General features: G+C 45.8%; 1 protein-coding gene across 5 annotated transcripts in view; it reads left to right on the forward strand.

Moving 5' to 3' along the window:
* The window catches only part of LOC141126759 (transient receptor potential cation channel subfamily M member 2-like), a 231681-nt gene extending 216651 nt beyond the window's left edge, over positions 1–15030 (forward strand). For all 5 annotated transcript variants that reach the window (XM_073612738.1, XM_073612736.1, XM_073612741.1 and 2 more), the window contains one exon: positions 12054–15030. In XM_073612738.1, the coding sequence (XP_073468839.1) occupies positions 12054–12179 (126 nt within the window). In that variant the 3' untranslated portion in view covers positions 12180–15030. The remainder of the gene's footprint in view (positions 1–12053) is intronic.
* The last annotated feature ends 2654 nt before the right edge of the window (positions 15031–17684 follow it).

Consider the following 17684-nt stretch of genomic DNA (forward strand, 5'->3'; position numbering starts at 1 on the left):
GAAGAAGAGGAGGGGGTGGAGGAGAGAGGTGTGTCACAATCATTAGCATTTTGGAGGCGTGGTGGCGGAACAACCTCCAACACTACTGCACCTTGTCCTGCATCCTTCCCAGCTGCCAGCAGAGTCACCCAATGCGCCGTGAAACTTAGGTAACGTCCCTGTCCATGCCTGCTGGACCATGAGTCAGCGGTAATATGCACCTTACCACTGACAGCCCTGTCCAGCGAGGCATGGACATTGCCTTCCACATGCTGGTAGAGAGCCGGAATCGCCTTCCGTGAGAAAAAGTGGCGTTTGGGTACCTGCCACTGAGGAACCGCACATTCCACAAACTCACGGAAGGGGGCAGAGTCTACCAACTGAAAAGGCAGCAGTTGAAGTGCTAGCAATTTTGCCAAGCTAGCATTCAACCGCTGGGCATGTGGATGGCTGGGAGCAAACTTCTTTCGGCGGTGCAGCAGCTGGGGAAGGGAAATTTGCCTGGTACAATCTGACACCGGTGTACCAAAATCAGATTGCCCACAAGTACTTGGCTGTGACACACCTAATTCTACACCTTCATTCCTCTCAGTGCAGGTCTCAGAGAGGACTGAAGGTCTAGTGGGGTTGGAAATCTCAGCTGATGAGGAGCAAGGAGAGGTCCTCTTTGTTCTTTGGTGTGGGTCTTTTAGATACGCTTGCCAACGAACTGCATGGCAGGTCAACATATGTCTGGTCAAGCATGTGGTACCCAAGCGGGAGATGTTTTGGCCACGCGAGATACGCTTGAGACATATGTTGCAAATAGCAGCGGTGCGATCTGATGCACTCGTCTCAAAAAAGGCCCACACCAAAGAACTTTTTGAATAACGCGCAGAGACTGCAGCGCCCTGCACATGTGGAGCTTTGGGGTGTGATGCAGTCAATGTGCTGCCCTTAGGCTGGCCCCTGGAGGGCATCCTGCCTCGTTGGTGATGTGCCGCCTCCTCCTCCTCCTCCTCTCTCCTATCAGGCACCCACGTTGAGTCAGTGACCTCATCATCCCCTCCCTCCTCATCACTGGAGCAAACCTGGCAGTATGCTGCAGCAGGGGGAGCATGACTGCCAGATTGCTGTCCTTCTTGGGCACCCCCTCTGTCCGTGCTCATGTTACTGCCTTCATCGAGCTCAGTATCATCATCAGAGCCTTCCAAACGCTGGGCATCCTCCTGGAGCATGTACCCAACACTGTGGTCAAACAGTTCGAGGGACTCCTCAGGAGGACATGGTGGAGCTAGGGAAGGAGTCACTGATGACATTGAGCCGAGGGAAGAGGCCGCTGCTTTGCCAGACAAAGTACCCTGGGCATGGGTGAGAGAGGATGAGGAGGATGAGGACGGCTTGGTCATCCACTCGACCAAGTCTTCCGCATGTTGCGGCTCAACATGGCCAGCTGCCGAAAAAAAGGCCAAGCGTGTCCCATGGCCACGTGCTGATGAGGATGCACCGTCTCCACGACCAGCACTAGACACAGAGCCTTCTTGCCCTCTCTTATTGGCTTGTGACTGTCTGCCTCTCCTTCTTGGCCTTCCAGACATACTAATGGCCTGTAGCTGCACTAAGCTGGGATATATATATATATATATGTACTGATACTGCAGCTAGCAAAATCAACTGCCTGCCTGTAGTATGAGAACACCACCAACCTTTAGGGATGAGCTTCGAGTTCGAGTCGAACTCATGTTCGACTCGAACATTGGCTGTTCGCAAGTTCACCGAACAGCGAACAATTTGGGGTGTTCGCGGCAAATTCGAATGCCGCGGAACACCCTTTAAAAGTCTATGGGAGAAATCAAAAGTGCTAATTTTAAAGGCTAATATGCAAGTTATTGTCATAAAAAGTGTTTGGGGACCTGGGTCCTGCCCCAGGGGACATGGATCAATGCAAAAAAAAGTTTTAAAAACGGCCGTTTTTTCAGGAGCAGTGATTTTAATAATACTTAAAGTCAATCAATAAAAGTGTAATATCCCTTTAAATTTCGTACCTGGGGGGTGTCTATAGTGTGCCTGTAAAGGGGCGCATGTTTCCTGTGTTTAGAACAGTCTGACAGCAAAATGACATTTTGAAGGAAAAAACTCATTTAAAACTACCCGCGGCTATTGCATTGCCGACAATACACATAGAAGTTCATTGATAAAAACGGCATGGGAATTCCCCAAAGGGGAACCCCGAACCAAAATTAAAAAAAAAAAATGACGTGGGGGTCCCCCTAAATTCCATACCAGGCCCTTCAGGTCTGGTATGGATATTAAGGGGAACCCCGGCCAAAATTTAAAAAAAAAAATGACGTGGGGTTCCCCCTAAATTCCATACCAGACCCTTCAGGTCTGGTATGGATTTTAAGGGGAACCCCGCGCCAAAAAAAAAAAAAAAACGGCGTGGGGTCCCCCCAAAAATCCATACCAGACCCTTATCCGAGCACGCAACCTGGCAGGCCGCAGGAAAAGAGGGGGGGACAAGAGTGCGGCCCCCCCTCCCTCCTGAACCGTACCAGGCCACATGCCCTCAACATTGGGAGGGTGCTTTGGGGTAGCCCCCCAAAACACCTTGTCCCCATGTTGATGAGGACAAGGGCCTCATCCCCACAACCCTGGCCGGTGGTTGTGGGGGTCTGCGGGCGGGGGGCTTATCGGAATCTGGAAGCCCCCTTTAACAAGGTGACCCCCAGATCCCGGCCCCCCCCCTGTGTGAAATGGTAAGGGGGTACATAAGTACCCCTACCATTTCACGAAAAAAGTGTCAAAAATGTTAAAAATGACAAGAGACAGTTTTTGACAATTCCTTTATTTAAATGCTTCTTCTTTCTTCTATCTTCCTTCATCTTCTGGTTCTTCTGGCACTTCTGGTTCTTCTGGTTCTTCCTCCGGCGTTCTCGTCCAGCATCTCCTCCGCGGCGTCTTCTGTCTTCTTCTCCTCGGGCCGCTCCGCACCCATGGCATGGGGGGGAGGCTCCCGCTCTTCTCTTCTTCTCTTCTTCTTTTCTTCTTTTCTTCTTTTCTTCTTTTCTTCTCTTCTTCTCTTCTTCTTCATTTTCTTCTCCGGGCCGCTCCGCAATCCATGCTGGCATGGAGGGAGGCTCCCGCTGTGTGACGGCGCTCCTCGTCTGACAGTTCTTAAATAACGGGGGGGCGGGGCCACCCGGTGACCCCGCCCCCCTCTGACGCACGGTGACTTGACGGGACTTCCCTGTGGCATTCCCCGTGACGTCACAGGGAAGTCCCGTCAAGTCACCGTGCGTCAGAGGGGGGCGGGGTCACCGGGTGGCCCCGCCCCCCCGTTATTTAAGAACTGTCAGACGAGGAGCGCCGTCACACAGCGGGAGCCTCCCTCCATGCCAGCATGGATTGCGGAGCGGCCCGGAGAAGAAAATGAAGAAGAAGAGAAGAAGAGAAGAAGAGAAGAAGAGAAGAAAAGAAGAAAAGAAGAAGAGAAGAAGAGAAGAGCGGGAGCCTCCCCCCCATGCCATGGGTGCGGAGCGGCCCGAGGAGAAGAAGATAGAAGACGCCGCGGAGGAGATGCTGGACGAGAACGCCGGAGGAAGAACCAGAAGAGCCAGAAGAGCCAGAAGAACCAGAAGATGAAGGAAGATAGAAGAAAGAAGAAGCATTTAAATAAAGGAATTGTCAAAAACTGTCTCTTGTCATTTTTAACATTTTTGACACTTTTTTCGTGAAATGGTAGGGGTACTTATGTACCCCCTTACCATTTCACACAGGGGGGGGGCCGGGATCTGGGGGTCACCTTGTTAAAGGGGGCTTCCAGATTCCGATAAGCCCCCCGCCCGCAGACCCCCACAACCACCGGCCAGGGTTGTGGGGATGAGGCCCTTGTCCTCATCAACATGGGGACAAGGTGTTTTGGGGGGCTACCCCAAAGCACCCTCCCAATGTTGAGGGCATGTGGCCTGGTACGGTTCAGGAGGGAGGGGGGGCCGCACTCTCGTCCCCCCCTCTTTTCCTGCGGCCTGCCAGGTTGCGTGCTCGGATAAGGGTCTGGTATGGATTTTTGGGGGGACCCCACGCCGTTTTTTTTTTTTTTTTTTGGCGCGGGGTTCCCCTTAAAATCCATACCAGACCTGAAGGGTCTGGTATGGAATTTAGGGGGAACCCCACGTCATTTTTTTTTTTAAGTTTTGGCCGGGGTTCCCCTTAATATCCATACCAGACCTGAAGGGCCTGGTATGGAATTTAGGGGGACCCCCACGTAATTTTTTTTTTTCTAATTTTGGTTCGGGGTTCCCCTTTGGGGAATTCCCATGCCGTTTTTATCAATGAACTTCTATGTGTATTGTCGGCAATGCAATAGCCGCGGGTAGTTTTAAATGAGTTTTTTCCTTCAAAATGTCATTTTGCTGTCAGACTGTTCTAAACACAGGAAACATGCGCCCCTTTACAGGCACACTATAGACACCCCCCAGGTACGAAATTTAAAGGGATATTACACTTTTATTGTTTGACTTTAAGCATTAATAAAATCACTGCTCCTGAAAAAACGGCCGTTTTTAAAACTTTTTTTTGCATTGATCCATGTCCCCTGGGGCAGGACCCAGGTCCCCAAACACTTTTTATGACAATAACTTGCATATAAGCCTTGAAAATTAGCACTTTTGATTATTCATGTTCGTGTCCCATAGACTTTAACGGTGTTCGCATGTTCGAACGAACTTTTTTCCTGTTCGCATGTTCTGGTGCGAACCGAACAGGGGGGTGTTCGGCTCATCCCTACCAACCTTCTACAGGTAGCTTTAGCTGAACACTGTGAGGTGGACGCACCCCACTAACTTGTAGGTTTAGCTGAACACTGTGAGCAGGACGCACTGCACTAACTGTAAATAGTCTAGCTGCCTGACTGTGGTACTAATAGGATCAAAAGAACACCAGCAATTTTCTTCAGGTAGCTGTATTTACTGTAACAAGACAAGCCTGCCTGTCAGTAAGAAGATAACAGAAACGGATCTAGCTGAACACTGTGAGCAGGACGCACCCCACTAGCTTGTAGGTTTAGCTGAACACTGTGAGGTGGACGCACCCCACTAACTTGTAGGTTTAGCTGAACACTGTGAGCAGGACGCACCCCACTAACTTGTAGGTTTAGCAGAACACTGTGAGCAGGACGCACTGCACTAACTGTAAATAGTCTAGCTGCCTGACTGTGGTACTAATAGGATCAAAAGAACACCAGCAATTTTCTTCAGGTAGCTGTATTTACTGTAACAAGACAAGCCTGCCTGTCAGTAAGAAGATAACAGAAACGGATCTAGCTGAACACTGTGAGCAGGACGCACCCCACTAGCTTGTAGGTTTAGCTGAACACTATGAGGTGGACGCACCCCACTAACTTGTAGGTTTAGCTGAACACTGTGAGCAGGACGCACCCCACTAACTTGTAGGTTTAGCAGAACACTGTGAGCAGGATGCACTGCACTAACTGTAAATAGTCTAGCTGCCTGACTGTGGTACTAATAGGATCAAAAGAACACCAGCAATTTTCTTCAGGTAGCTGTATTTACTGTAACAAGACAAGCCTGCCTGTCAGTAAGAAGATAACAGAAACGGATCTAGCTGAACACTGTGAGCAGGACGCACCCCACTAGCTTGTAGGTTTAGCTGAACACTGTGAGGTAGACGCACCCCACTAACTTGTAGGCTTAGCTGAACACTGTGAGCAGGACGCACCCCACTAACTTGTAGGTTTAGCAGAACACTGTGAGCAGGATGCACTGCACTAACTGTAAATAGTCTAGCTGCCTGACTGTGGTACTAATAGGATCAAAAGAACACAAGCAATTTTCTTCAGGTAGCTGTATTTACTGTAACAAGACAAGCCTGCCTGTCAGTAAGAAGATAACAGAAACGGATCTAGCTGAACACTGTGAGCAGGACGCACCCCACTAACTTGTAGGTTTAGCAGAACACTGTGAGCAGGACGCTCTGCACTAAATGTAAATAGTCTAGCTGCCTGACTGTGGTACTAATAGGATCAAAAGAACACCAGTAATTTTCTTCAAAATACTGTAACAAGACAAGCCTGCCTGTCAGTAAGAAGATAACAGGAACGGATCTAGCTGAACACTGTGAGCAGGACGCACTGCACTAAATGTAAATAGTCTAGAAGATAACAGGAACGGATCTAGCTGAACACTGTGAGCAGGACACACTGCACTAAATGTAAATAGTCTAGAATTTAACAGGAACGGATCTAGCTGAACACTGTGAGCAGGACGCACTGCACTAAATGTAAATAGTCTAGAAGATAACAGGAACGGATCTAGCTGAACACTGTGAGCAGGACACACTGCACTAAATGTAAATAGTCTAGAATTTAACAGGAACGGATCTAGCTGAACACTGTGAGCAGGACGCACTGCACTAAATGTAAATAGTCTAGAAGATAACAGGAACGGATCTAGCTGAACACTGTGAGCAGGACGCACTGCACTAAATGTAAATAGTCTAGAAGATAACAGGAACGGATCTAGCTAAACTGAATACAGTGTATATATATATATATGCAACACCTGGGATGCATATATATACACAATACACTGTAAGTGCAGCTAACTGACTGACTGTTCTGCCTAATCTATCTAACTCAAATCAAATGACACTGTCTCTCTGTCTATCTCTTTCAACGCCGGAACACACACTACACAGGGCCGCCGTGCAGGCGGCCTTATATAGTGTGGGGCGTGTACTAAATCCCCTGAGCCATAATTGGCCAAAGCCTCCTTGGCTTTGGCCAATTACGGCTCTCTGTTAAGGCGGCGCTGTGATTGGCCAAGCATGCAGGTCATAGTGCATGCTTGGCCAATCATCAGCAAGCAATGCACTGCGATGCTGCAGTGAATTATGGGCCGTGACGCGCCACACGAATTTGGCTCGAACGGCCCATATCGTTCGCAATTCGACGAACGATCGAACAGCCGATGTTCGAGTCGAACATGGGTTCGACTCGAACACGAAGCTCATCCCTAGTTAGGAGGTATGGAAAGGGGGCACTAATGGCGAAATCCGACATAGAAGCGGCGTTTCGGCTACTTCCAGTGCATCCGGACAGCTTTAGGCTACTGGGTTGCCACTGGCAGGAACAGGTTTACGTTGATAAATGTTTGTCCATGGGTTGCTCCATTTCTTGCGCCATGTTTGAAGCGTTCAGTTCCTTTTTGGAGTGGGTGATTAGGGATGTGTCGGGGCTGGACTCGGTTATCCATTACTTGGATGACTTCCTTTGTATAAGTCCTCCTTCCTCCAGTGTGTGTGCGATTCTATTGTCAATGTTGCAACACATTGCGGAAAGGTTCGGAGTGCCATTGGCAGCCGAAAAAATGGAAGGCCCGACAACCGAGATTAGTTTTTTGGGTATCATAATCGACTCCATAGCAATGGAATACAGGTTGCCGCAGGAAAAATTTGTGGATTTGCAGAAGGAGATCTGGAAGATTCATGGAATGCGGAAGGTGCAATTGCGGACCCTGCAGTCATTGCTAGGTAAGCTAAATTTTGCTTGTAGGATCATACCCATGGGTAGAGTGTTTTGTCGGAGACTGTCGGCAGCCACGGCGGGAGTAAAAGCCCCCACACATTTTATTAGGCTGACTCAGGAGCATTGGGAGGACCTAAAGGTATGGTATCAATTTTTGTCAGTGTACAACGGAAGATCAGTGTGGATGTCAGGTCCGGTAAGTAACTTCGATGTGGAATTAGTTACGGACGCAGTGGGTTCTACGGGTTACGGAGCGTATTTTTTAAGGGTAATGGAGTGCGGAACCTTGGCCACAATCGTGGGTGAAGGCGGGGTTTCTTCGTAACCTGGTACTGTTGGAACTGTTTCCAGTAGTGCTCGCTATGGAGTTATGGGGGCGGTCTTTCCAGAATTGAAAGTTGAGACTTAATTGTGATAACATGGGGGTTGTACAGGTTGTCAATCGCATGTCAGCGCCTTCCCAACCTGTCAGAAGGCTGATGCGACAGTTGGTATTGCGGTGCTTGCAATTGAATACCTTTATATATGCTGTACACATACCGGGGATTGACAATACACTGGCTGATTCGCTGTCTCACTTTCAGTGGGACAAGTTCAGGGAACTAGCTCCGGGAGCAGAGAAGGAAGGGATTCCTTGCCCGGAGTGGATCTGGGAGCTGGCATTGGAGTCGCCACAGGATGAATCCAGCAGTCAGTGAGTAAGTCCACTTGGATGGCCTATGTGAAGGTATGGAGAGAATGGGTGGGTTTAATCCAAGAAGCTGGGGTGGACAAGGATGGGGTTGAGGTGAGATTGCTGGTCTTGTATTTTGTGTCCAGAAATATGGAAAACGGGGTTGCTGTGTCTTCTATTGAAAAGAAGATGGCGGCTTTGTCATTCCTTTTCAAGTTACAAAGGGGGGAGGATTGGACTAAAGAATTTTGGGTTAGGCAAGCCCTCAAGGGGTACAAAAAAGGACAAAAAAGGAAAGATACGAGAAGGCCTGTCACTTTTGCAAACCTGGTGTCCATTTGTGGGCAGTTAGGGTCAATATGTTCTTCGAGTTATGAATGTTTGCTGTTTACAGCAGCTTTTTCGTTAGCGTTTTTTGGGGCGTTCAGGATTGGGGAACTGGTTAGCCCGGCACGGAGGGATGCGGGTGGCATTTTGGTGCAGGATGTTAGGTCACACAGGGATAAAGTGTGTTTGTGACTGCGGAGGTCAAAGACTGATCAGACGGGGAAGGGGGTGGACGTATGGTTGTTTGCTCTGCCAGGATCCACTGTATGCCCGGTAAGGGCGGTCGAGGAATTGGCACGGGTAAGGCCGATGGGTGGAGGGCCATTTTTGTGTCATGAGGATGGGTCTTATTTATCTAAATTTCAATTTGTTGCAGTATTTAGAAAATGTTTGACGAAGTTGGGTTTGGATGGAAAGGCTTACGCTTCACACTCCTTCCGCATTGGGGCGGCTACGGAAGCTGCCAGATGTGGGTTGGATGAGGCAGCCGTGAGGAGGATCGGTAGATGGGAATAGAGAAGGTTCCGCACCTACATACGACCTCAACTGATCGTGGAATAACAAAAAAAAAAAAAAAACTAAAGGGTGGGGGTTTTGTTGGGGGTTGTTAGTGTCCAGGTACGTGGGGATTTTGTTTCAGGTTTGTTATAAATTATGTCACCTTGGTTTGTGATCTTTTAATTTCAGGGGGAGGTGCTCCACGCCTCGTCTGGATTCTTGGGCACTCTTATGCCCCGTACACACGGTCGGACTTTGTTCGGACATTCCGACAACAAAATCCTAGGATTTTTTCCGACGGATATTGACTCAAACTTGTCTTGCATACACACGGTCACAAGTTGTCGGAAAATCCGATCGTTCTGAACGCGGTGACGTAAAACACGTACGTCGGGACTATAAACAGGGCAGTAGCCAATAGCTTTCATCTCTTTATTTATTCTGAGCATGCGTGGCAATTTGTCCGTCGGATTTGTGTACACATGATCGGAATTTCCGACAACGGATTTTGTTGTCAGAAAATTTTATATCCTGCTCTCAAACTTTGTGTGTCGGAAAATCCGATGGAAAATGTGTGATGGAGCCTACACATGGTCGGAATTTCTGACAACAAGGTCCTATCACACATTTTCCGTCGGAAAATCTGACCGTGTGTACGGGGCATTATGTGTGTTGGGGGGCCAGGAGAGGTGATGCGAGACCTGATGGGCGGCAGCTGGGAATATCGAGGAGAGAGGCATATATCTGGTGGTTGGGGAGACCGGGTATGATGTGGGGTAGAGTGGTTATGGAAGTGGAACGTTATGCGTGGTTAGACAGACCACCAGATGTGTTGGTCATTCACGCAGGAGGGAATGATTTAGGGGTACGCACGGTCAGAGAATTAATAGCTGATGTTAAGTCGGATTTGCTATATATCCGCACGTTTTTTCTCAATACTCTTCTGTTATGGTCCGACATGGTGGCACGAACCACCTGCCGGATGGCAAGGTCTGTTGAACGGCTTAACAAAGCACGTATACGGGTTAACAAAGTGGTGGGGAGGTTTGTGGTGCAGCAGGGGGGCATGGTGATACGGCATAGAGAGCTGGAAACTAATGTAGGCCTTTATTTACGCAGGGATGGTGTTCACCTCACGGATGTGGGGATTGATCTGTGGACCATGGGGCTGCAAGATGGAATCCAAAGGGCATTGAGGGTGTGGAGGGGCCCTTAAGGATAAGGTTTCATCCTTTCGGGCTGTGGCTGTGTTTTTTCTGTTGGTCGGTGACGGTAGCGGTAAACAAATGTGGTAAAAAGGGGTGGGGGGTCATCGATAGTATGGCCCCTCTGGTGTATTCCCGAAAAGGAATACCGGTATGTTTACACTGCGGGCAAGGGGTTGTCTCCGAGTGGCACAGCTGGAGGCCTATCAAGTTGAAAATGGTTCCCGCAGTGTATTGTTTTGATATGTGGTAAAAGGGGGTAGCTCCGTCATTGACCAACAGATTGCGGTTAATAACATGTTGTTTGCACTGAAGTTATATGGTATATATATTTAAGGTTATTGGAGATATTTATTCAGTTTGTTTAATAAAAAAAAAAAAAAAAAAAAGGCTGTTATGGCCATTTTATACTCCAGTAGCTTGGTGTGGTCTCGTTAATTTAAGATAAAGAGGTAAAAAGGGGTTGGAGTAAAATGGTATAGCAGTAAAAGGAAATAGGTGGGTACATCTGGAATACACTTGTCATGTAGTCCTCAATATAATATACTGTATACTATATAAGTGGTATATATTGTTATCACCAATGTAAAGTGCAATGTGTATGTGCATTAAAAAAAAAAATTTTTGCACATACACATTGCACTTTAGATTGGTGATAACAATATATACCACTTATATAATTATATTATATTGAGGACTACATTCTATGCCTCAGAATATTGCAGACCTGCACTAATCTTGCTCTCAATCTTGTCCTTCCAATTTTGACTCATGTCATTACTGAGAAAGCTGCGGTCCATTGTTTGATTATTCCTTGATTGATGTTATTTACCTGTGGCGCTGTTAAAACTGTTTTGCATATAAAGTGGTAGCATGTAAAGGCTTTTAAAGCGTTGCCTATGGATAATAAAATTGACCTTGTTTGTCGCCATTGCACGGCGGTGCGCAGTTTTAAAGCTTAACATGTTTGGTATCTATTTACTCGGCATAACATCATCTTTTATATTTTAACAAAATTGTACTCAATTGTTCCAGGGCTTCCAATAATGTGATAGGTAGTCCGGAAATTAGATGCATAATTTATGCTCCTTAAGGCTCGATTCACACCTATGCATGTTGCTTTTGAGCGTTTTTGGAGGTTTTTTTTTCATGCTTGCCGCGTTTTTGAGCCGCGTTTTTGCTGCGTTTTAGCGGCGTTTTTGCCGCGTTTTTGCCGCGATTTGCGTTTTGCGTTTTTTTTTTTTTTTTTTTTTTTTTCATTTTTTTTTACAGTCTTACAAAAAAATTACAAAAAAAAAAAAAAAAAAACGGCAAAAACGCACTAAAAACGCACCAAAAACGCATCAAAAACGCTGCAAAAAAGGTGCACTTGCGTTTTTGATGCTTGTCCATTGAAAACCATTACATGCAAAACGCTGCATTTTGCATGAGAAAAAGTCCCCGACCCTTTCCAAAAACGCGGAGATACAAAAAAGCATTGATGTGAACATGTTCCATAGGAACCCATGTTAAAAAATTCCCGTGCATTTCTGCAAAATGCAAAATGCATCAAAAAACGCGCTAGTGTGAATGGGGCCTAAAAGCCCAAAGATGCTCCTTAGATTTTGCCCCACCCCATATGCATCTAGGCTGTGAAAAAGTCTCACACATATGGTATCCCCATTCCCGATAGGCATAGCAGAATGTATTTTGGAGTGTAATTGTAAGATTGCCTATGCAGTGTGTGAGTAATAACTTGTTAAAATGACAACTTTGTGAAAAAAAGTTTCCAAAAAATTGTGACAACAAAATTACAACTTCAAAAAACTCACCATGCCTCCTACGTGGATTGTGTACTTTTTTGTTTCAGAACCTTAAGAAATCAGATGATGAGATAACACTGCGATGGCAACTCCTGGATTACAAGATTCCTCTTTATGGCAATGAGAATGAGATTCTCCAGAGGACAGCCGAGCACCTCCATGCTCATTATTAATTTACCGTTTAAAGCTTTTTTTTTTTTTTCATATGGTTTTATCTTCTATCCCTGATTTTTTAAATACCATATTTTAGATTCAGTGGCATCTTCACTGGATTTTTGTTCTTCTCTATTCAAGGCAGGCAGATCATGGCTGGTGGGAGGAGCTGGTAGAGTGATTTCCCTGCCATCAAAATACACTAATTAGCGTTGCTTTATAAAGTCAGCGGTGCTGATCAAGCAGAAATTTTCCAACAGGGCGGTTGTACAGAACCCTGCCCAAACATCAATCAAAATTTTCCCAGTCTTTGCTTAACCTCTTCTTGCCCATAGGACGTCATATGACGTCCTAGACTTTAACCACTTGCCGACCAGCCACCGTCATTATACTGCGGCAGGTCGTCACGATCCCGCGAGCCGTCGTAGCTGTACGTCAGCTCCTTTAAGCGGAATAGCAGGTGTGCATGTGCCCGCTACACTGTGGGGGTGCCGACGCTCGTGACCGGGGTCGCGATGACCGCTGGCCACGAGCGATCGCGGGCACAAGAGGCAGGACAGGGACGTGCGTGTGTAAACACACAAATCCCTGTTCTGTTCTGAGAGGAGATGCAGATTGTGAGTTCCTAATAGCTAGGAACAACGATCTGTCCTCTCCTCTAGTCAGTCCCCTCCCCCTACAGTTAGAACACACAGTCAGGGAACATAGTTAGCCCCTTGATCACTCCCTAGTGTTAACACCTTCCCTGACAGTGACATTTATACAGTAATCAGTGCATTTTTATAGCACTGATCGCTGTATAATTATCAATTGTCCCAAAAATGTGTCAAAAGTGTCCAATGTGTCCGCCATAATGTCGCAGTCACGATAAAAATTTGACCATTACTAGTAAAAAAAAAAATAATAATAAAAATGGCATAAATCTTTCCCCTATTTTGTAGACGCTATAACTTTTGCGCAAACCAATCAATATACGCTTATTGCGATTTTTATTACCAAAAATATGTAGAAGAATACATATCGGCATAAACTGAGAAAAAAAATTTGCTTTTTAAAAAAAAAATGGAGATATCTATTATAGCAAAAAGTACAAAATATTCTGTTTTTTTTTTCAAAATTGTTGCTTTTTTTTTTGTTTTTTAGTGTTATCGCTCTCACTCTCTCATACTGGTCATTGGTAGTTAAACATGGCAAGGAATTCTCTGAGGATCTGAAAAAAAGAATTGTTGCTCTACATAAAGATGGCCTAGGCTATAAGAAGTTTGCCAAGGCCCTAAAACTGAGCTTCAGCACAGTTTCCAAGACCATATAGCGGTTTAACAGGACAGGTTCCACTCAGAACAGGCCTCACCATGGTCGACCAAAGAAGTTGAGTGCACGTGCTCAGCGTCATATCCAGAGGTTGTCTTTGGGAAATAGACGTATGAGTGCTGCCAGCATTGCTGCAGAGGTTGAAGGGGTGAGGGGTCAGCCTGTCAGTGCTCAGACCATAAGCCGCACGCTGCATCATATTGGTCTGCATGGCTGTCATCCCAGAAGGAGGCCTCTTCTAAAGATGATGCACAAGAAAGCCCACAAACTGTTTGCTGAAGACAAGCAGACTAAGGACATGGATTACTGGAACCATGTCCTGTGGTCTGATGAGACCAAGATAATTTTTGTTCAGATGGTGTCAAGCATGTGTGGTGGCAACCAGGTGAGGAGTACAAAGACAAGTGTGTCTTGCCTATAGTCAAGCATGGTGGTGGGAGTGTCATGGTCTGGGGCTTCATGAGTGCTGCCGGCACTGGGGAGCTACAGTTCATTGAGGGAACCATGAATGCCAACATGTACTGTGACATACTGAAGCAGAGCATGATCCCCTCCCTTCAGAGACTGGGCTGCAGGGTAGTATTCCAACATGATAACGACCCCAAACACACCTCCAAGATGACCACTGCCTTGCTAAAGAAGCTGAGAGTAAAAGTGATGGATTGGCCAAGCATGTCTCCAGACCTAAACCCTATTGAGCATCTGTGGGGCATCCTCAAACAGAAGGTGGAGGAGCACAAGGTCTCTAAAATACACCAGCTCCGTGATGTCGTCATGGAGGAGTGGAAGAGGACTCCAGTGGAAACCTGTGAAGCTCTGGTGAACTACATGCCCAAGAGGGTTAAGGCAGTGCTGGAAAATAATGGTGGCCATACAAAATATTGACACTTTGGGCCCGATTTGGACATTTTCACTTAGGGGTGTACTCACTTTTGTTGCCAGCGGTTTAGACATTAATGGCTGTGTGTTGAGCTATTTTGAGGGGACAGAAAATTTACACTGTTATACAAGCTGTACACTCACTACTTTACATTGTAGACAAGTGTCATTTCTTCAGTGTTGTCACATGAAAAGATAGAAGAAAATATTTACAAAAATATGAGGGGTGTACTCACTTTTGTGAGATACTGTATGTTGCAGGCCTTTTTATCCATTGATTATACAACTGTAGCCTGAATTGCTCTTATTCCCTCGAATCAAGTGGATGGATAGTATATTAACTGCTACTGGGCCTACACGAGTTAAGAATCTGTCGCCATTTATTCAACACTTGAGGAGGGTTTCCCTCTATGCTCCAACTCCCTGCCCGGTGAACCACCGTGCCGGTGCTATTCTGTGCTGAGATAAGTGCTGTATGGTTTTCATGAACCCTTATAAAGCAAAAAGTTGGCGAAATGCGTTGGTACATAAAGACCCTTTTGTATCAGCATTCATTCTGTTGCATATCTAAAACACAGTGAATTGTATCAGCACCATTGTTATAAAATACTGGGACATAAATGTTTGTATGTACTCTTTTATTTGTCTGTGTTATCAATAAATTGTATGATTTTATAACAATTTCCACTTCTTGTGTGGCCCATACAGTCCAATATCTTTCTGTCCATTTTCTATATCTTCTATGTTTTTTGTTTTTTGTTTTTTTATCTCAAGCTTTCCAGAGCAGAGGAGAGATGTCTCCATAAAGATGACCTGTCATGCCTTACTTTTATCACAAGGGATGTTTACATTTCATGTGACAGGAATAAAAGTGATAACAGTGTAAAAAAATAAAAATAAAAAACTAATTTTTAAACATGTGAGCACCCCGTCCCCCCCGTGCTTGCTTGCAGTGGTGAACACATACCTAGGTCGTGCCCGCATATGTAAATAGGGTTCGTACCAAGTGTGAGATATCGCAGCAAACGCATGACGTTGCAACACCCACCATATTATTCTCTAGCAAGAGAAAAACTCACTCAAGCTCTAGCGCTATATAGTATAGTTGGTGTGTAGAGTAGTCGGTGCTCTGGCCAATTAAGTTCACAAAAGATCCATAGAAAGTACAGGCCGGCATTGCATTTGGTGAAGGCCTAAGGCCGAAACGCGTCAGTATTTCTGGATGATGTTATTGCTGTAATGCTCAAATAAATATTTTCTATGGAGAAGCTGTCGAGTTGCCGGCCTGTACTTTCTATGGATATTGTATTCTCTAGGGCCTCTGCTTAAAAAAAAAATGTATGTATGTATGTGTATATATATATATATATATATATATATATATATATATATATATATATACATATTGTTTGGGGGTTCAGAGAAATTTTCTAGCAAAAAATGATGATTCTTACATGTAGAAGAGAAAAGTCAGAATTGGCCTGGGCTGAAAGTAGTTAACCGACTGAATTTCAATCCATGTGTGGCTGGCTATACTGTAAGTATCCCCAAACACATACAAAGGCACCAGAAATTGACACCAAACTGGTTGGCTGCAAGCATAGTATATTGTCACAGGTTAAAGAGGAGTTCCACCCGAGGTCCATTAAAAAAAAAAAAAAAAATTAAAAGTCAGCAGCTACAAATACTGCAGCTGCTGACTTTTAATTGGACACTTACCTGTCCCTGGGTCCAGCGATGCAGGGGATCGAAGCCCCGCTCGTCTCCCCCTCCGTTCGGCGGCGCCGGCATTGCAACTGTGGGCGCCGGGCTGTGGCTTCACAGCCTGGCACCCACTGTGCATGCGCGAGCGGTGCCGCTCGCCGTGGTTGGCCGCTCAGTCACCTGGGACCTGTAATGGGTCCCAGATGATTGACAGGAGAGAGCAGAGCCGAGTCCTTCCTGTGCCGAGGGGGAAGTGATGTCACCAGCCCAGGCACTGGAAGAGGCAGACTACGAGGGACCACCTAGCAACAGGCATTTAGAGGTAAGTAAAAAAAAAAAAATATCCAAATGTTTTTTTGTATTTTTTTTTTTTTAGGATTTTTCATGTTTTTTTTTTTTTTTTTTTGGGTGGAACCCCACTTTAAGTCGGAAAACTACTATTTTACGTTGATTAACAGTTAGAAAGCATCAGCCTATAGTAGCTCACAATTGACTGTTATACCACAGAATTGCATCAGATAAAGAATAACAGCAGCGATAAACAGTATTCAATGATAAGAAGACAGTGGCTGAACAATTTACCTGTCTGGCAGCAATCAAAAAGGCCCCGTTCACATTAGGCGATTTGGAATCATGGCCAGAATCACTGCAATTCTGCCTGTAATTCCAAATCGCAGCAAAATAAGCATCGCACTTTTAGGTGGCATTATTATTATTATTATTAGCACCCCGAAGGTGGTAGGATTCTGGTGTGATTGTCGCGTGACAGAATCGTATGGCAATCGCAGCAAAACACCTGATTTTGCAAAAGCATTTGACACAGTTCCCCATAAACATTTACTGTACAAAATAAGGTCCGTTGGCATGGACCATAGGGTGAGTACATGGATTGAAAACTGGCTACAAGGGCGAGTTCAGAGGGTGGTGATAAATGGGGAGTACTCAGAATGGTCAGGGGTGGGTAGTGGGGTCCCCAAGGGTTCTGTGCTGGGACCAATCCTATTTAATTTGTTCATAAACGATCTGGAGGATGGGATAAACAGTTCAATCTCTGTATTTGCAGACGATACTAAGCTAAGCAGGGCAATAACTTCTCCGCAGGATGTGGAAACCTTGCAAAAAGACCTGAACAAATGAATGGGGTGGGCAACTACATGGCAAATGAGGTTCAATGTAGAAAAATGTAAAATAATGCATTTGGGTGGCAAAAATATGAATGCAATCTATACACTGGGGGGAGAACCTCTGGGGGAATCTAGGATGGAAAAGGACCTGGGGGTCCTAGTAGATGATAGGCTCAGCAATGGCATGCAATGCCAAGCTGCTGCTAACAAAGCAAACAGAATATTGGCATGCATTAAAAAGGGGATCAACTCCAGAGATAAAACGATAATCCTCCCGCTCTACAAGGCTCTGGTCCGGCCGCACCTGGAGTATGCTGTCCAGTTCTGGGCACCAGTCCTCAGGAGGGATGTAATGGAAATGGAGCGAGTACAAAGAAGGGCAACAAAGCTAATAAAGGGTCTGGAGGATCTTAGTTATGAGGAAAGGTTGCGAGCACTGAACTTATTCTCTCTGGAGAAGAGACGCTTGAGAGGGGATATGATTTCAATTTACAAATACTGTACTGG

Source organism: Aquarana catesbeiana, linkage group LG02 (genome assembly GCF_042186555.1).
Source record: "Aquarana catesbeiana isolate 2022-GZ linkage group LG02, ASM4218655v1, whole genome shotgun sequence".
Lineage (NCBI taxonomy): Eukaryota > Metazoa > Chordata > Amphibia > Anura > Ranidae > Aquarana > Aquarana catesbeiana.